At 41.9% G+C, this 21,435-nt stretch overlaps 1 protein-coding gene across 3 annotated transcripts in view; it reads left to right on the top strand.

Moving 5' to 3' along the window:
• Nucleotides 1-721: 721 nt before the first annotated feature.
• RHOJ (ras homolog family member J) overlaps nt 722-21,435 on the top strand; it is a gene marked incomplete at both ends in the record, with an annotated part of 43,496 nt that continues 22,782 nt past the window's right edge. For all 3 annotated transcript variants that reach the window (XM_079537186.1, XM_079537185.1, XM_079537184.1), the window contains one exon: nt 722-899. In XM_079537186.1, the coding sequence (XP_079393312.1) occupies nt 722-899 (178 nt within the window). The remainder of the gene's footprint in view (nt 900-21,435) is intronic.

Below are 21,435 nucleotides of genomic sequence, written 5' to 3'. Positions count from 1 at the left end.
GCCCTGAGAGCAGCCCTGAGAGCAACCCGGGCACGGGATGGAGCAGGAAGCCTAAAAACTTCGGTCTGCAGAGAGACCTCTAGTGTTATTCTTTCTCCACGTCCTGGCAGAGTTCCTCCAAAGTACAAATACACACAGAGCTCCCATTGTTTGCAGCCCTTCACAAGCCCACTGATCCTAATATGGAATTCAGCAGGAAACCCATGATTTCCTGACACACAGCAAGCTGGAGAAAGAAAGGAAAAACTCCATTAAAAACCTCCAGGCTCTCCTCCATGTTAGAAATGAGATGGAAAATGGAGTGGATTTAACAGGAATCCCCGATTCCTGCGGCCAGGCGGGAGGAAGGCAGACACGAATCCAAGCCGCAGGCTGCTGATATTTTTTAAGTTGCAATAAATACAGAGAACTGTGGGGCAGGATGAGGATTTCCTGACTCGGACGGACAAGAAAGGACAGATCGCTTTTTCACGATACTCCTCTCTGTGAATTTAATCTATTCACCTCAATGATTCTCTGGACTGCTCTGGTAATTGTTAGAAGCAGCTGTGACAGCCTGGAAACATTAGTATGATTTCCTGAGTTTGAGATTTCCCCCCCCCTCCTCCCCTTCCCCAACTACTCCAAACTCAGGAAAAGTCCATACAATCGCACTTCATTTCTCCTTCATGTGCACTTGGAAGCCCCGGGAGCAGCAGGAGCAGAGGCAGCAGACGCAAGGATGAGCTGCAAGGCAGAAGGTGACAACTGCACTGATGGGAGCAGCAACAGCACCAAGAAGATGTTAAAATGCGTGGTGGTTGGGGACGGGGCTGTTGGGAAAACCTGTTTGCTGATGAGCTACGCCAACGATGCCTTCCCTGAGGAGTACGTGCCCACTGTGTTTGACCACTATGCAGGTAAGGGAGGGCTTTAAACATATTTAATCGAGAGCCAGGTGGGAAGTGAAGGAGGATCAAGGATGGGAGAGGATGGTTTGAAGGCAATGCATGGGTTACTGCTCGTACAGGAGTGTGATTCAGACCTGGATGGTGGCCAGAGGGCTTTAGATGGCAGTTCATACAATTGGGGCAATGCGGGATTTATGAAGAGAACTTGCTTGCTTCTGATTTTTAGTAAATAAGCAACCCAGGGCAAACAGAATTCAGCCTCTGTCAGGTTATACTCAGATGCTTGGTTTGTTTGGTTGTTTTCTTTTTTGTTTGTTTTGGGGTTTTTTTTGTTTGTTTGTTTGTTGTTTTTTTTTTGTTTTTGTTTTTTTTTTTACAAAAATCCTGAAGTTCTGAACTTTGAAAGCTGCAAATGGTGACAATTATATTTATGTGCATATACATTAAAATCATAGAATCATTAAGGTTGGAAGAGACCGCTAATTCATCTATAGTCCAACCGTGCACCTACCACCAATATCACCCACTAAACCATGCCCCAAAGCACTACATATACTCTTATTGCTTCATGGCAAAAGGTGTAGAAGTTATAGCATTTATATCCTATTTAGGGAATAATCTCTAAGAAAAGTAGTGCATCTCTGAGTGCTGTCAAAATGTAATTCTCCTTTCAGAGACATTTGTTGTTCCATCTATAAATAGAATTTTATTCTGTAACTTGGAGGTGAAGGAAGCAGGAGGGGTGATTGGTTTGCATGCTTTATAGAGAAGGAATTTTTCATTTAGGAAAAAAAAAAATACAGATCTAACAAAGATCATAGATGACGTTCACTGCATCACCGTGCAAAACAGACCCACAGATGAAGTACCACATTCACAGGCCTCTATCCTGAGCAATTACTTTACCCAGCTGTGTCCAAAGTTACCACCCAGATGGTGTGACAGCCTAAAACTGTTGCTCAAACTACTGCTTAAGTTTCCCTATCCTAGATCTTGCTGTTCGTCTAATCTCCCTGCTCTTTTGGCTTATAGTTGTTTTTAAGATCCCCTCCGAGAACAGATTTTAACGCTGTGAAACTCAGAGCTTTTTGTGCAGCAGCAGCTGGAGTTTCCTTCATTCTCTCTCCACCTCCTTAAAAACTGAATTTTCATGGCGTGGCTTATCATAGATTTGGTGTTCTGTAATGGGAAAATCTCTGTTTTCATTCTGGCTCTGTGTCAGGTTTAGCAGATGAACTGGCCAAACAAGAAAGCTGTGTAATTGCAGAATCTGATCCGTGGAAATGTGAAGATCTTTTTCTCCACAAGAGTGGGCAGTGTCACTTCTAATGCAAGCAATGCCCTCCTTTCTCTATTATTCCCTCCAGACAGATCAAAGAACCATTCTAGAAAAAGTCTTTACCCAGAGGTGGTATAGGGAAGAACACTTCATGGTGAAAATGAGCACTTCCACAAGGGAAAAGCCGTAGGCAAGATTGCACAGATTTATGTCCCACAATGTGATATCACCCACATACTTTCCCATGATACACAGAGATCTGTTTGTCCCTTAAGGCTTTGCCATACAATAGTACATCACTCCCAGCACCCTCTGCAGTCTGCCAAGACCTGTAAATTCCTCTGCATGTGGAGAAACCCATGTGGCAGCTGGCCCCAGCCACTGACCTGTAGGTTGGGTGGCTTTGGTATGAGTGTGGGGGTCGTGTGCATATCCAGGTAATGATGCCAGCCAGAGTGGGGGCACCAGGCATGTCCCTAAACAGTAACTTGCCAGAACATAACTTGATTTTGTCTCCTCTCTGTCAGAAATGGTAGAAATTACCAGTGGGTTCAGAAGTTGCTGAGAGAAAGACAGGCAGATGGAGAGTGTCACTTTCCTTAGGGTAGAGTTCGGTTACAGTTTCAGGCTTTGAAGATTTAGACCTCAAAAAGATCTCCAGCTGCTCTTATTTGCCTTCTAAACTGTGATAGCACATAAACATAAGATAAAAAAAGTTCTTGATAGCAAAGTTCAGAAAGATAAGAGAAAAAATAGCTCTGCTTATTAACATACTATTCTGGGACAAACCCTGCCCAGAGCCAGTGGCCAAAATGCACAGTGAACAAAAATGAAATTTTACGTTTTTTGAGAAATCTCATTTCACTACAAAGCAGTACAAAAAACTGAGCAGTGGAAATGACTTCCAGAGCAGAGTACCTTTAAAAACACACGTACACACAAATCCACTAATATAACATGCAGTTGCAGACATAGGTTGATGGTTAGACTAGATGATCTTAGCTATCATTTCAACCTTAATGATCGTATAAAAGACATTACGTGGCATAAGATATAATATAACCTATTAAAATACTTTAATATACTGTAGGCATTGAGAGGGGGAAGTACTCACCTGGGGCAAAATTACCTGAGCTCACAGTTGTTGGAATCCTTTGTGGCTATGGACCTTTCCACTGCAAAGCACTTTGCAGCCCATGGTCACAAGGAGAGGTGGCACAGAGGTGATAGGGATGTAGTGATATCACCATGGTGCACAGAAAGGTTTTGGACATTGACTTATCCTGGAGAATAACTGAGATGCTGGAAAATCCCCTTTAAATTTACCCTACCACATTACTTTATCTGCCCCTGTCAAAACCCAACCATTTTACCTTCCCCAAATGAGCTGAAACCATTTGTTACAGCTGAAACTATTTGTTTCAGATGGCCTGTGCTGAATCTGCTCAAAAGCAATTAACTGCTGCAGGTTTCTGCAGAGCTGCGCTTCCCAATGAAGTTTTTTCACCCAGCCCATTATTACCAGCAGCAAGTACTTCCATTTGCCTCTCCAGGTCACAGCTTGGTTGTGAGTCCCAGGGCATTTACCAATTTCCTCCTCTCTAATGGAAAAAAATAGCGGTGGGGGGAAGCATTAAAAATTGAGGATTCCAATTGTGATCTCAGAGCAGTTTCTCACTGCCGCAACTCTGGCAGCTGGGGGGAGACAGCGATGCTATCCAGCCCAGAATTGGGAAAAGCTCCAGATGCACCGTGGTCGTGGCCAAGGCGTTAACTGTTCATGGCCCCGCAGCACCAACTGCATCTATTTGCCAAGTTCCACTGCATCCTTATAGCTGTAGGCCTGGGGTAGGTTTTTATGGTGCAGATAAGTGTAACAACAGGGTGTCCTTGAGGATGCACACGGCTTGAACGTGGCAATGCCTGGGATGAGAGCCTACTGGTGTTTTGCTGCTTGGTGCAGCTGCTCTGTACAGAAGTCCAAACCAGTTATTAGCTCCACACTAATAATATTCGGCCACAGATTTCACCCACAGTCCACAAAAATGAATTTGTTTGAGGCCTGTTGCCAGGGCTGGGATGAGATGGATACAGAGCAGAGTCTGAGGTAATGCCAGACAGATGGGGAAGGCAAAATTGTTATTTGGATACAAAACTGGGCTCTTCTGTTGAACATAGGGAAGTTTACGAGTCTGTTTACTTCTCAAGACATTCTGAAGACGCTTAGCTGGATGCCAGAACACTGAGGTTTCCTTACCTTTGGTGAAAACCCAAGTCCCATACTGAAAGGGTTTTGCCACAGAGTGGTTATTTCTAGGGCAGGAGAACCAAAGTGTAATCCCAGTGACAAACAGGATATTACTGGTCACATCTGTAACAATAGGGTTTGTTTGGATAGTGAGGACATGCTTTAATATGGCACTTCCATTCTGTCTTTCCAACATCAAATGTTGATTTTCTGTAAGCAGAGGTCTCAGCCAGGGTGACTTGTATCACGTCTAACTATGAGAAGTTATAAATGTTTAATTAGGGCTGAGGTTGTACCAACAAATATTCAATTCAACTACTAGCCAAGCTGGTTTAATAGTACCAAAAGTAATGCAACTGCTCTGTGAAAGGCAGAAGGGAGATGTGTCTTGTTTTTTTAAGCCAGGCAGCCGCTGAACATCTTGTTTGACATTTCTGAACTCTACAACAGCCAATAATTTTTAGCATGAAATTTATTTGCCCCAAAATTTGTACTCAAAAGTTCATTTATTATTTTCCTACATGAAAAGCCTCCATCAACTAGGGAGCAGTACCTATTCGTATGACTAACTCAGCCCACTGCACAGCCAGAAGTGAATGGACTCATTAGATGGTTGTCTAAGGAGAAGAGGTGGTGAGTCTCAAACCATTTGGTTTAGGGACTGTACACAAATGGATGCCATGCAAATAGCTTTAGTAACTGATGGTGTATCCTTGGTGAACAAGACAGAGGTCAGTCTGTCCAAGGGAGAACTGCAAACACCTAGACTGAAGACAATGTGTACGGCATAAAGAATTCCCTCCTTCTCCTCATGTGTCTGCACAAACTGGAGAACGTTTATAAATAGTGAATCCATTTGAAAAAAATTAGCAGTGACATATGATCAGCTAATGAATAACATACAGAATAGTTCAACCATGACAGAAGCTCTGTAAATTGAAAGCAATATAGAAGAAAACAATTATTAATTACCATTAGGAGACAGATGCTTTGTTCTTTAGTGACAATTCAAGCCAATGTGGTTGATTGAGCAGTGAAGTGGGCTGGAGTGCTCACTGAGCAGCTTCACCTCCATGGGAGAGGAACCACCCACTGAGACTGGACAGATATCACAGAGACTGAATACCCTAATTCAGATATTAGGACAAACTTATTCCCAGAAGGAGTGATGAGAAACTGTCATAGGCTTCTCAGAATGGTGGTGGAGTCACCATCCCTCCCTGGAGGTGCTCAAGAACCACGGAGATGTGGCACTGAGGGACATAGTCAGTGGGCATGGTGGGAAGGGTTGTGTTGGACTAGACCATCTCAGCATTCTTTTCCAGCTTAATGGTTCTATGTCTCTATGAAACTCCTCCAGCTGCAGGAACAGCAGCTCATCTGTCCACACTTGACATGCCTGTCATTTTTAAGTGATTACTGATCCTTTGCATGGGCACACTGATTTCAACCAGTTTGTTTGGCATGATGTGTCAGTAATGACCTAAATATCATACTACTTCTATTTTCCTCTGTCAAAACTTTATTAGACAGCATAATTAAGACAGGAAGAGGCTATCCCAGGAGCTTTGCAATTTCTGCACAGTGCTGCTGTGGGAGTCTTCACACTACCACGTTCTTGAGACGGTTGTCTCCTATAAACAGTTTTGGTAGCACATTAGATGTTTCATGTGTTGCTTGGGGTCATTAAACTGAAGGAGCTATAAATAGCACTAAGGGAGAGCTGTGATGTTTATTTCCAGGGATGTTTGCAGGGTTTTTTTTTCCTTTTAATGTTCATCCAGTTTTGATCAAACAGATTTGAACATTAACCTTGAGACAGGAAAGCGCTGACTCTTTTAAGATTTAGGTCTCTTGACTCACAGCCACAGAACAGATTTGTTCATTTTGCCTCACAGCAGCTGAAAGGATTTTTCTGCCAATCTTCTCTGTTATCCAGAATAAACCAAAGGTCTCAATAACACGTTCAAGGTTCAACTCAACAGAAAGCCACCAGTGCAATTCAAAGATATTTGTGGCTGCCTTTTTGGAAAGATAAGTTTTACAGAACCACTAATTCTTAACCTTTCCACAGAAGGTTTAAGTCCTGTACCACACAAGCTAGAGGAGGTTCAATAATCATCAGGTTTTTTCACAGCTAGGAAGTCTAGATAGTCTTTGTATACCAAAGAGGAGCCTTTTACCTGAATCATCCCACACTCAAAAGAAGCAGGCACCATATACACACCCAGGAATAGAATCATAGAGTCATAGCGGTTGGAAATCATAGAATCATTAAGGTTGAAAAAGATCTTTAAGATCATCTAGTCCAAACACCAACCCATCTCAAGACCTTTTCCTTCTGAAGGATGTGAAGAGCCTAGATTACTAATGCTTATATCCCTCTTCCTCACACACATCCCTGTATTGTCCTGTGCTTGCACAGTCCACTTGAAGCCCATGGACACAGAGCTGTGTGCATGCTCCATGGTCTTATTTACTGAGGGTAGATTGTTTCTGCAGCAGTGACAAAGTTCCCATTGTTCCCAAACACTACTGAAACACAGCTCAGAAAGAGCACGCGGCACCTGAGTTGCTTTTTACCTTTCCCTCTGGCTGTCATTCAACTTCCCCTTGTACTGTTGCTATTATAATTTTGATTTCATGCTTGCAAAAACCTTATGCTGCAAAGAGACATCAAAAAGCTGTATGCCAATCCCTCCCATACCAGCGTGCATTGTGTTTATCACCCAGGACTGAACTCCAAGCCCAGAAGCTGCTACAGCCCCTCACTTCCTCACCTTAAATGAGCAGTCAATGCATATCCTCATGGGTTAAGCACAGCAGGGGACAACGCTGCATCATGCACAATGTTTACAGCCTGAAAGCTAGACATAGAGAATAAGCAAACTACAATGGAAATACAGCTCAAATTTCATCTTCCCCATTCAGCTAATATTTCATATTAGATCTGTGGTATTCCAAGGGCAATAGGAAACACAAAGAATGCCAGGTGGTATGTTAGACCCTTTGAGTGTGTCCTGATGGTCCAGGTGTAGAATGAATGCATTTCTAGGGGGCAACCACAACTGGAAATGCATTTGAAAGATGAGAAAGTCAAATGATGTAAAAAAAAAAAGATGTATGGAGTGTGATTAATCCCAGGAATTTATCAACATATGAAAGTTATTGGAGGAAAATTTGAATAAGATTTGCAAAATGGGAGGTTGAACCTGATGTGAGGAGACCGAGTGCTACCATAATTGAAAAATAAGACTTCTGCAAGCAGTAATAAAAGTGAGCTGACAAAAGAGCCTCTCTTAGTGGTCAGGACGAGACCAAAATGTGTTCTGAGGTGGCTGAGGCAGAAAAAGGGTAAACAGTAGAAGTGATGAAAAAGTGAGCCTCTTCTCCAAAACAGTCTTCCTATGGGCGTAATATTGCAGGAGGTGACATTAGCTGAGGAAAACAAAACTGAAACTGACCTCTGGCTCTTGAAGGAGATCTCTACAGCTTGAACTAAACATCACTGCCACTGTGTTGAAAGCAATAGTTTATTCAGTACATGTGATCAACTATGTTCCCCAGGGGTCAAAACCGCATAAAGGTGGTGCCATAGCAGGCACCCATGGACAGCCAAGCACATGCTTTTCAACAGCAGATACTCCACATGAAGGGGAAAAAACCCACCAAAAACGTAGTAAGAATGTCTACACAATCAAAATTCCTAGACAAGTACAAACCTCTTCATTTCTGCAGGACATGGCAGTGTTTTAGTAAATGAGTCACAGTTAAAATGGTTTACCTACTGATTAAGCCAACTCAAAATGCCTTTAGTTTCCATCTTATTTTCTCTTCTCTTCATAAACCTTGAGACAGATCTTAGTGCCAGCGATGCTCGTCATTGCTACCATACACTGCTGTGTACATTTTGCTCTGCAGGTAGTCCTTTCCTCTGTTCTAACTTTCCAGTTGCTAGGGCCAAGCCCAATGACATCATGGAAATGGCAAGGGATGAGGAAGAGCAAACATATTTCCTTCAATTGTTCTGTTCAGACAAAGCCATTAAACAATAATGACATCTCCTGTCAAATTATTATTTATCTTTGCAATGAAAAAATCCAAGTTATTATATTTCTAGTCTGCTTTTTAGAGTGATAACTCACCAGCCTCTGGACAGACATCAGAATTCTTGTATCCCAACATATGGGTCTTCCAGTTACTGAATAAGATACTGAGGAATTAAAGATTTATAAATCGTGACCTCACAATTTGTCACTGAGATGAGGATGAGCTCCAGACTGTATCTTTTTAGGGCCATTCACTTCTCCTTTTTCCCAAAATAAGTTCTGGAAAAATAGGGTTTAAAATAATTTCTAATAGTTAAAATATTCAATTTTTAAAAAGTGAATTTAGTGCACAGTTATTTGTTATTCACACTCAGAGGCCTTTCACCCAAGACAAGCCATGCTACCAGCAGCCTTGGCTGAATACAACTTTACGTGCAAATTCTACATATGCTAAAATGCTCATGCACTATTAATCAGCCAGTGACTTTCCCATGTACCCAGGTGGACTGGAAACCTCTCCCAATACTGAGTGAATCACTGCACTTCATTGCAATCCCAAGCACTATCCATCATGTCTCTACAGTCTCAGAGACACAGCCAGGTGAGCATAGCATGAAGGAGGATCTGATAATACTGTCCAGCTCTGTGGTTGCTATCACATTTGGCTGAGAAGGATGCAGATCTCATTATGCAGTGATGGCTTTTCCTGAATACTTGCTCTGTAGAACACATACTCGTAAGTTTGTGACCACGAGCAATAACCTCCTCTTAAACAGATTTCACCAAGGGCAAAGAGAGTCACCATATGAGACAGGGCCATCTGCACTCTGCAGTGGATGTGGCACCAAGTGGTGCCTTCAGCTATCCCTACAGCCACAAAGTGCTTATCCCAGGAAAGAAGACATGAGAACCATGAGGGAACACGTTACAGTTGGCGCAATTTCTCAAACTTACTGTGAGTCCAGTGCACCAAAAATTCAGCAATGTGATTGCCCCAGGGTTACCTTTCTACCTCAGTTAGTGGCACAGCAATGATTCCATAAATATTTAAAGTGCTGACCAGTCTCAAGGGAAGAGAAGCCTGGAAAACTCATTCACTGACAGGAGAAGCACTAGGGGGAAAAAAAAAAAGAGGAAAAAAAAGAAAACTCCCAAAGGAGAGAGGGAGGCAGCTGTAAAAATATTCCCATAGAGTGGCACAGGAGGCACAGTCAGGACAGGGGTGGTTTGGGAGCAGGATGGGGAAGAGCACCACATTGCTGCATCCTTGCTCCTGGTTTGGGACAGTGTACAAGTCTATGATAGAAACAGCAATCCCCGTGATGAGACAGGAGCCAGCAGTTAGGCATCTGAAAGAGTTAAGAGCAGAGGGGCTGGACAGAAAGGCCCTGTCACATTGCAGGAGGACGCCTGAGATGACTCACAAGAATGAGTTTCCAACCCCTGCAATTCTAAGAGGACAGAGGCCACGTCTTTTATTAAAGACTCCTTGGCAAAGGCATTTAGACAAAACTTTGAAGTAACGATATTAACAGTATCTGCTAAAGCTCAGTTTCTGCAGACTTTATGGAAAGGAACTGCTTCAGTACTGAGTGGGAAAAACATACATTTTCAAACACAACATTATTTTTTCTCCCTTGGGAGATGGGACAAAAAGAGCATCTATTTACAATAATAATGCTGCTCCACTGAGAACAGACCATAAGGAAAATCCCATAAGGTTGGAAAATTTGCTTTAAGTTTATAAACTGTCCCATGCTCCAGTTCCAGAGCGGGCAGCCATCCAGTTGTTCTGAGCAGCTCTGTCCTCAAAGGCTAAACCCTTCCCAACTCAGACGTTTTCTGTTTCTGAGCAGTCTCCCCAGTTCTGTTTCAGGACAGGCTGGTTTACCTCAGGGTGCTTTTTTCCAATAATTAGGCACAGAGTTGAGGTCCTTTCCTGACTTTTGGGGCCAGTTGCTTGAGATGCTTCTTATAAGCAGAACTACAGTGGCAACAAGCAGCAGAAACACAAAGACCTGATTTTTCATTTAAAAGGTGAGGCATTTCCACTGGGGAAAGTCAGCTGTGGAACAAACTCTCTCTATTAAGATACACTTCCTGAGACTATTTTTTTGCTCAAGAAATGGCTTGTAGAAGTAAGTGAAGCCCTCTGGCTTAGAATCATAGGATCATTAAGGTTGGAAAGACCACTATGATCATCTAGTCCAGCCATTAACCCATCACAACCATACTACTAAACCATGACAGTCAAGGTGACATCTACACGTTTCTTGCAAAACTTCAGGGACGGAGACTCTACCACCTCCCTGGGCAACCTACTTGGCTCCACGTTTTCCACTCAAATCAAACAGTAATGCTGATATTGACAGGTTGGGTTGCATGACCCCACTTCCCAGATGGCTCCATTTGAGCACACCAACTTCAATGAGGGTCCAAGACCTTTCACCTACACAAACAGGTATTTTGTAATTGCATCTTTTTAGTTAGCTAGAACTACCAAACACCTTCACTGCTATGTCAAAACACAAAGGATGCTATAGAATTGCTTGTAATTTCTTTTCAGTGTAGCCTGTATTTTGCTTTCTGCAAAACTGCCATTAAAATTTTCAGTGAGAACATGAACAAAATCAGGATGGTATTTGTATGCTGTATTTAAACATTTAGAAAGTGTGCTGCTTTGCTTTGTTCTGTATATGTAACCAGTAAATCTCAGAAATCAAGTACAGTCCCCTTCGTCTCATTGCCTGTCAGTTACTGCTGTGAATATTTAAAGCCTATTCCAGAAGTTCAAGGGAATAATATCTCTCATTAAAAAATACATTTCAAATACAGCTTCAGAAAAGTGATTTTCCATGAATACTGTCCACGAAAACAGGATCGGACTCTATACTGAAGGGGGAGTTCATATTTCAAAAATATTCTGCTACTTTGCCAGAAACCAGGCCTAAGTCCAAAGAACTCCAAATTAGCTGATTTAGTTCATAATATCATTAGTATAGAGAAATTCCCTTGCCATGCTTAGAAATATTCTCTGATGGAGTTTGCCACTTGGATCTACCGGGAATTTACCTAAATCAGTCAGTTTGGTTGAAGTCCAGAGGGGTGAAGTTGATGTGGTTCCTGTTATTTTAATATTTTAGAGTGTTAAATGCATTTTCTTCCCTCTACTCTCCCTCCTGGGAAATGGCTAAAATGGTGAAATAATTCATTCTTCCATTATTTGAAGTGTGTTTCTCAATTCATTTCTTTTCCTGTAAGAGCTGCTGTAGCAATACCATAAGTCCTTCCTGATGCTTCCAAGGAAGTAAGAAGCAACGGGGAGTACGAACACAGAGGTCCCAAACTTGAAGTATTGTTTGACAGAGGAAATCAATGCCAAGAAAATGGTGAAACAGGAATAACTTGTGTTGTCTCCACATGTTGCTCCCAACTGAGTTTCTTTTTCCCCTGCTTCCTATTTAAATGTATGAATAGAAAAGTCTGAAAAATGAGTGAGACAATTTTGCAAGGAAAACGGTGTTTTGAGACTACACCCAGTAGGGTGGAAATTCCTGAGAACACAAGGGAATCTTGTCCCTGGGTGATAACGTTCATGATATGACATGAAACAATTTGTACAAAGACATCTAAAGAAGCACCTCATACTTTGCACGATGTTAAGTCACTCCACCTCTTGCTCTCCTTTCTGCTGTTGTTTCCATCTTTCAAAATGCATTGATGCATTTCCTCTCTATTTTCCACACTGCTTGTTTTCTCCTCGAAGAATAGGGTCTTTCCACCTGAAGCATTAGAAAAAAGAAAGACAATTTCATTTTCCAAAGTGTGCAGCACAGAGCATGGGGCTGGCCAGCACTAGGTGTAGGTCCTGCAGAGCCATCTATGAGCCAGCTGGGTCCAAACCCAAACCACAGGCATTGCATGCATAGCAGCTGCCCCACAAGCACTTAGTGATAATTATTACCGTGTGGCTCTTCTGGTTTCCTAAAGTGCTGCTGAGCTGGTGAGGGCGGCAGCCGGCCAGGGCATGGGAGCAGATGTTTCTGCCTTCTCACGGATGTCAGCTCTGCCTGATGGAAAATGCCATCTGAGAAGAATTAAAACCAAAGAGCAGACAGACAGGGATTTGCAGGATGGTTGTGGGACTGCCGTGCAGTGACCACTATCTGTTGTAGAGTCCATCCAGCAGCCACCTCTTTCCTAGCTAACCTCTGCTACAGCATACCGTGAAACATTATCTTAGCACTGCTTCTTGTGCATAAGCTACGGAAGGTCAAAAGTGCTGAAGCTGCATGAGAAACAAGAAAAGCTGAAGAAAATAGGAGAAAAGAACTGGATAAGTGTGGAAAATGGATGTACATCCATAGAGGATGAAGGGAAAAGGTTTAGAGAAGACAGTCTGGAAATAATGCATAAAAAAACAAAAGAAGTTATTTGTAAGTAATATGTTTTAGGGCATAAGACATCATTTTGAACTTCTAGGGTTAGCAAAGTTCAGGCCAAAGCATTTACAATGAACTATCCCACCAGGAGAATATGCTGATTCATCAGTGTTGAAGCATTTTTTAAATACTTGGAAGGACAAATTCTTGAGGTCCAGGGCACTCTGGTTATTCCTGACAATGCAGCAAGAAAGACCTAAATTGAATACATAATATGTGAAGGTCTTGTTTTCATTCCATTGTAAAATGAAAACAAATTGTAAAACCTCAGAAGTTGTCGCAAAGTTGAATTATCATCCCCCTGGCCAGTACTAGTTGGTTACTTTTATTATTCATTTTACAGTAATTGTATTGTAGCCATTATTTTTTAAAGGCAGATTTCCTCCCGCTTCCTCTAAATGAAAAGTCTGCATAACAAAGAAAAACATTCCAAGGAAAATGCCTCAAACAGTACAAGCTCAGGTGTGGTTTTACACTTCCTCAATATGAAGAGATGCAGTGGTTGCAGGAAGAGGTTGGCAATCCTTGCAAGCCTTGGCAAACAGAATGACAGTACAAGTCAAGTGCTTTGGAAAAGAGAAAACAGAATTAAGTATCTATCACTGTGTCTTTAATCTTTCTGGGACATGCTACTTATAAAGTTGATGGGTTTTTTTCTTCTCTCCTTTGGGACATGCTACTTACAGAGTTGTTTGGTTTTTTTCTTCTCTCCTTTGATGACTTTTGTTATCACATTACTGTCTAGTAAATCCATGCTGTAACTAATAAGACCACATTAAGTTTGATTTCCAGAAGAAACAAGTTAGCCGAAGTGCTTTCAAAAGTTTTCAAAGCACATCTTCCCTCCATGAGACAGTGTTCTGCACCTTTGAGGGACAGATACCCAATGTTTGCGTTACCAGGTCAAGGACTTCAACTGTGATGTGCAGTGGCTGTGGATGAACATGTCTGTAGCCACATTCTGTTGATGCTGCATACAGATTACACAGGAAATGTATGGGAGAGGACCTCTGAAATATTCTGAATTATTTAGAAGGATATCATCACAGACAGGGAAATCACGTTGTATGCTTGTATTCTGATCTTTAAATACAACCTGTATTCCAGACTCTGAGCTCTCTTATGGTAGGGTCACGTTTTCAGGTTCCTTCCATATAGCTGAATTTCTATTATCTTTCACGATAACAAACCAAGCCACTGCTATCAGATAGATTCATCCATCAGCCAGAAGATAAAACAGTGTGTCCTCACCAGGACCTCCTCAGCAGAGGACCCCAAATCCTGTTCCTCTGAATTACATTTGACCTGAAGAAATTCATTTGGGCTGTCTGAGGACCACTGAATTTAGCTTACCTATATGGGCAGCCCTTTTTTACATGTTCCATTAGAAGTAATGAGAAGGCATTACCAAGAGTCCAAATGGATTTGTTTCCCTAAGAGAGCTGAAAGCATATCTGAAAGAGGCTGGCTTCATTCCCCTGTGAGTGTGGTGGGTGTGGGTACCTAAAATTAGACAGAGTTTTTACTAGTTGTAAATATTTATGTCTATTGCCATCATATGTAGCTTTTTTTTTTTTTTGTCTGATGATACTCAGTATGATGAAATTGTGCTAAACATATTTTGATACTGAATAGAGAGGAAATAATAGATCCTGAAGAAATCCTTTTTAAGATTAGATATACTCACACAAAGTGCTGGCTTCATCTGGTTTTGGAAGACTCACAGAGCTGGGTACAAGCACATCTAAGTCAGGAAACCTTTGAAGTGAATGAATGTATTGCATATAACATAAGGCCAGTAATTAGATCAATAAAATAAATGAAAGAAGTAGACAATTTCCTTAATGCATTTCTGTGCAAACTCCTAAGCTTCAAGGAAATAAGAATGAAGGGATTTATGACACACAATAGATATTTTCTCAAGAAAAAGTATCTATTTTCACCTTATATATTTGCAGGAGATGCAAGGAAATGTTCATATAATAATAATAATGGCCAAATTTATTTTTGTCAAAGACTTATCAGATTACAAAGAAGTCACATTTGGGAACTTTTTTCTTGGCTCGCTTTGTTATATTAATTTACAGAAGCAGTTAAAGAGTGTCTGTAGTTTCTGTTTTATTGAATTTTCCTCCATATCATTTGCACTGATGCACACTGCTAAACAAAGGCAACAGTCCTAAAGCTGTTCACCATCTCAGAGATGTAACCCCTGCTAATTACAGATGGTAGCAAATGAGCTTAATTTTCCTCCATCTATTTTAATAGTGGGTACAGAAGAGAAGGAGATTGGTCAGTAGGGGAACACACATGGCATTTGGCATGGGGCAGGGTCATGGCAGCTCCACACCTCAATATAGGAGAGTGGGCAAGGAGCAACCACAAGTGCCAGGATGGCTGCTGATGAAATACAGCCCAGAGGAGAGGCAGGAGGAGATAAGAGGGGTTGAATGGGATGGAAAAGCCAAAAGTGCTGCCCCTCCTTTTCTCACAGCACAACAGCATTGAAAAATCTCCCGTGTACCTCCTCAAACAAAGGCAACTCCACCATAATCCCGGTAAGGGCCAAAGTTCACCAACAACAATGGGAGACAACAGAAACAGGAACCAGAAAGTCAGGGCAGATCAGGCAAAATAAACACTGATTTGAAAAATACGTGCAAAGACCAGAACAAACCTGGGCCTTGGCATTCGCTTTGTACAATGGAGTCATTTCTGGTGTAGAAAAAATGTGACTGCCTGGAAGACTTTCCTCCTTGTTTGGGTGCTCTGGAATGTGGGAGGATGGAAAATCTTCTCTTTCTCTTCCTTAAAACTTATGCTGGAGTTTTTGAAGGCACCATGTGGAACTTGAGAGCCCATTCAAATCCTGTTGCTGGGTTTTGAAAAGAAGCACATTGGGTTCCTTGGAAAATCTCCTGTCCTCATTTTTGTTCCAGTGTGGTTCAAATCCACTTATTCAGCTTCGTTGAAAGCTGAAGTTTTCTGGTTCCCCCATTGCTAATGGCACCGTCACTGACATCAGGGTCTCCTCTGCAGCACAGCAGAGAGCTCATCCCTCAGCACCCAACCCATTAGCTTATAAAAGACACTCATTAAGTTTGGCTGTGGGAGGACAAGCACTAAGCAGGGGTCTCAGTATCAGAGACTCCTAATAGCCACAGAAGAGGATGTTAGACACATCAGAATTTTTGCCATTACCCATTTGGAGGGAAGACCACAAATTCCCCTAGGTCAGCAAAAAATATATGGTAACTGGGTGATGCTCACTGACACTGGAAGTGCAATGGATACACTCCAGATGTCTCTTCAACATCCGCTGGAGTTTATATCCACCCATTGACAGATGGGAAACCTCAGTTCTGAAAAAAGACCTATGGGCTGAGTTTATAGTAAGGTGGCCAAGACCAAAATTTCTCACTATTTGTTTGTCATTTTGCTATTTCTAGAAATACCTCCTTCTGCCCTCTTGGAACATAAGGGTGTGTATTTCCCAGACATGTAGCCAACTTCAAACACAAAAAAAATCTTACTGTAGGAAGATGCAAGCCTATGGGAAATCAATATATCCAAAGGAACAGGGCTGGAAAAAAACTCTGAAGAAACATTATTGTGGAGGAAAGCCAATTTGTTAGAAGGAACACTGGCTGATGTGAGCTGCTCCAAAGGATACTCCTCTGATATTCTTCAAATTATTGTTTCAGTTTGTTAAAGAATTACAAAGGGAATCATAAGCTTATGATAACAATCATAATTAATTATGATTATTAATTTTTCTTCACTGAAAATTATAAAAAATAATTTGTCTTCACTGTTTTCCTATGTTTGCAAGAAGACAAACGTTTTTTCCATACCCAGATCACATTATCGTTGGCTTCCTGAGTACCAGTCCATCACTGACCATCATTTCCTGGGAAACATCTGACTTTATCAATCTCTCTGTTCAACAACGAGTCTGCTCGGAGAATGCAGGCTGCCCATGAGCACAGCAATAACAATTCATCGTTTTAACAGGAGGAAAGGAATTTCAAGTTATATATAGGCATATATGTCCTATTGGTTTTCTCTTCTTAATTCGACCAGAGGGTCTCAGCAGCAGTAGATCCATCTGTTTTCCAGAATTTATTCTTAAACTGGAAGTCCAAAGATCCTGTTTTTTAGAAAAAAGAACAGAGGAATGTTGCTTTTTAGAAAGGGCAGAGATTGTTCTGAAATCCTCTGAAAACCAATCCAAACCAGTCTTTTAGAGATTCTCAGTGGCGTGGTATAAATCAGATTTAATCCTCATATCTTATCCATTTGCTCACTGACACCAGCTGGCCATTATTACTTCACACTCTGGAGGGTTCAAATGTTCATTGGTGCTCTGATTCTGTGAGCTCTCATCACGAAGGGCAAGAGAGATTTTGGGGCTGTTTGGTCAAAAAACACACTTCATATGAGAGCACAGCATCATAACGCACACACTGCCTAATGTTAAACAACTCACTGCATGCAATTGAATGCTTAAAAATAAAATGAACAACTGTTATTTCATATATTCTTGATCATGAAAGCCCTGTGGACAGCAGGCATCACAGCAGTTAATAATAATAACTGCAGTTAATATAGAGGAGTGAGCTATACCAAATAAACATTAAGTTCAATCCATGGATTGTCTCTTGTATGACCACAGTGATATATGAGAGTTCATCCACCTTCATTTAAAAGCAAATTTTTTTCAATGCTCCCATTTAATTTGAAGGGAAACACTGGCATGGGGAAAGTCACACAGCTGAGGGCAGGAATCGAGGCCAAATCATTTGTGTCATAGACCAAAGCTTCACCAACAAGCTGTCTCACTTGCCTTTTTGTGTTCACATCACTCCTGACTGTATTTTTCACCTGGAAGAGTTCAAGATCAAGCCCTGTTTCCTTTGCCAAAATATTTCACAACCAGCCACATACAACATGATTACTCCTCTCTGTCTCAGAGTCTCTTCACATGCAGGGAATGAAATCTGGCCTGCTGAAGGCAATGTGCTCATTGTCATTGTCAGGATGAGGGCTTCATACCCTGCCCTAAAGCTTTTCCAGCTGAGTCCATGCTCACATGGGTGATAGCAGAGACGCTGAAGTCTGTCCTTATGAAAACAGCAGCAGCACAGGATAAATGACCACATATCATGGCAAATATATGTGCTTTTTGCCACTAACACCCACCCTCCACATCTACCTGCAAGAGTTCCTTTAGCCCCGATGCAGGTGCAAGCACATGATTGCCTCCATGCATGTATAGAAGCCCAGCCCTTTGAAAAGTCCCTTCCCATAAGTATGCTAACAGCCATCTTGGCTTAAACACTAATTAAAGATAAGCACACACTTGCATGTTTTGCTGAAACAACCCCAGAATGAGGAAAGTCTGAATTACGCAATATGAAAATAATACTCTCCATTTATTAAGCACGTCTTGACAGTACATAAAATTCTGGAGCTTTCTTCTTGGCCAAATATTTCTCCCACTTCATACCATAGGTATGCTCAATTATGCTGGGAGCAGAATGGCAATATTATGACTCACTTCATATTGTAGGCTGGAAGTATCGTATTTTGTTCCAGAGAGAAACAGAATGTAGGCATAAGATTTAAAAGGCAGCTTTTTGTAAACTCCGCTCCAGCCTGTGCTGTGCACCATCCAGTCCCTCTTTTCAGCTGTACTCATTTTTAAATTTATAATTGTGTTGGGAATAAAGCATGTTCCGATTAACTTACAGCAGTGAGGAAGGGACTTAAATGATTTTTTTGTTTTCTCCCAAAACAACCCTCATGGCAGTAACTGCTGCCACACACTTTTGTCATCAATTCAGTGTTGTGTCTGTGCCGAAGCACTCAGACACAGATGAAATGATGTTGTTCTTGTGCCTCATCAGGTCTCATTACAGACAGTCAAAGCCTACAGAGAGTGGAAATGATCATCTTCCCACTTTGGTTCTGTGTGAACCAGGGCTTGCTCATCAAGGGTAGGCTGGGCTGAAGGTTTAGATATAACCGTCTTCCAGTGTGGAAATGAAAATCAAATTAATTTCTGGCATTAACAGATGATGTAAAGTCTCTGTACTATTTGGTATCAGCAAGTCTCATTCTTAAAATTCCAGCATCGTGTTTTCTGTGTAAGCTCAGACACTAGTTAGTGCCATGGCTCCCAGCAGAACTCAATTGGAAGCCTCAAGAGGGCACCTGGAAATTCCTAATAAACATCACAGCATTAGAAACAAACAGTGGGGAGATAACACCCTGAACCACAGCCTCTCTCACCAGGACCAAAGAATTCTTATATGCGACTGCCATGTCTCAAAAATCAAAGTTCAAAGAATCATAAAATGTCCCAAGTTGGAAGGGACTCCTGAAGATCATTGAGTCCAACCTGTGGCTCCACACAGAACCACCCAAACCCTCTGTCTGAGAGCATTAGCCATACACTTTGTGAACTCTGACAGCCCAGGGCTGTGACCCTTGCCCTGGGGTACCTGTGCCATGTCCATCTCCCTCTAGTGAAGAACCTTTTCCTGATATCCAATCTCAGCTCCCTCGTCACAGCTTCGTGCCATTCCCTTGGGTTTTATCACTGGCCCTAAGCACCAATTGTGTTTTGCACTTGTGACTACCAAGACGCAACAGCAGAACTCTGCAAGCAAAGCCAGCCAGCTTGGCTCTCTTTTGCCTTTTAAAGGTCAGTATCAGTATATTCATCTGAAGCAGACAGAAATGATATAAAATGTTGGAGGTTCCCATACATCCAGGCCCCACTCAACAACACACTTCCCTTCTGCAACTGAGATTTGATACCTGTGGTTTCCACTTAACCAGCACAGCCCCCTGAGCACCCTCTGCAAGCCTTGGCAAAAATCACATATCCAAGAAAAGAGTACAGGTTGGACAGCACTATCAGCCTCCAGACTGCCTGCTTATAGCTTCTAGCCCAAAACCCACATCAACCTTCCCAGCCCCTCAGCAGCCCCAGGCTGACTGTGATCAGCTGCACCTGATGCTTTTGGCTCAGGGATGCATTCCTCAGGGAAATTTTTGAATCCCCTGTGGACCTGCTCCAAGCAGATATTTTTCCCCTTAGGGAATGAACAGTGCAGAATATAGGAAACTTCATTCCTAGGAAAGATGTGCAGATGAAGGCTTAAAATTGCTGCTGATGTAGAAGTGGTTTTGTGACAGATTCATTTTGCTTTTGGTGGCGATACCTACCCCAAAATAGCAGTCCCCATCTGACTGCAACCTGCATACCTCAAAGCAAGCACAATGCTCACATGGGTGCAAAATGAAGTTGCACACAGCAGGGTCCCTCCCTTGCCTCAGCATGGGGAAGGATCCTGCAGGATTAAAACAATGGGGCATAGGAGTGGAAACATGTCCTGTACAAGCGTGTGGGATTTGTATCACTCTGCATCAAGTCAGCTCAGTGCATTGTCCTGAAAGATATGCTGGAAATGGGAAATGTCCCCAAAAGTCACAAAAAATAAAATAGAGTGTTCAGAAAATACTGCCTGTAGGGAAAAAGTTCAAGTAGTGCAAGCGTCACAGGTGGGGATTTAGTGGAAAAAATATGATGGAGATCAGCAGGATAATGGTCCAAAGGGACCAATGAGAATCAGAATAGGAAGCCCAGGGCAGAAGAAGGCAACCTTTTATCCAAGTGCCATATACACACAATAGCCTAAATGACCTCCAACTGACAAAATTTACAATGCCTTTTTTTTTGCCTTTTTTTTTTTTTCCAGTAAAATGCATAGAGAGATCTGTGTGGCAGTTATAGTGCTGAGGTAGCTGCCCTGTGAAACTCATGGCATACTGGTGTCACAGATGCAGTGCTCAGATGAATAATGCAAAGGGAGTGAATTCTCGTTCATAGCACTCCTTTGCCTCCAGAACTCATGCTATTATCTGATTTGATTCTTCTGATCTGGCCAAATAAGAATATGAAATAATATTATTTAAATAATAAAAGAAGCCATTACACCTCAACATTCTGAAATGGTTGGGGAGTGTGCAGGCACAACAAAACACCCTTCACAGCATCGGTCCAGCTCCAGTTCAGTGGAAGGATCAAGCAGAGGGACATGTCTTTGATATCCTATTCGCTGTTGTTATAGACTCTGGTTTTCAGTCTTAAACCTTCTAATAGTGTAATAATGAGCTTTCCATTTCTTTGCTGACGTGGTGAATGCCTGCAGGCTATTGAGTTTAAAAGCCAAAACACACAGACATAGAAAATTTACTTCAAGGTTGAAAAAATATATATCTTATTGGAAGGGTGGGATTTAATTTGCCTTTGTTCTCCCAAATCTCACATAAACAAACTCTCATATATCTCCCAGTGCAAGGCAAGGAAAATCAAAAGTGCCAGTTCTCACTGGAATCTTACTAGTCCCTGGTGGCTGACAGGCACACATGTGCAAGCTGCAAGGCTTGAAATTAAGGACTTCACTTCACAAAATGTCCACATGGATCAGAGGAGAGATTGCCACTCACTGAAAGA

This window comes from Tetrao urogallus (genome assembly GCF_951394365.1).
Source record: "Tetrao urogallus genome assembly, chromosome: 6".
In the NCBI taxonomy this organism is placed as follows: Eukaryota; Metazoa; Chordata; class Aves; order Galliformes; family Phasianidae; genus Tetrao; species Tetrao urogallus.
Note: the sequence above shows the minus strand (reverse complement) of the source record. Positions and strands in the feature narration are given on the sequence as shown.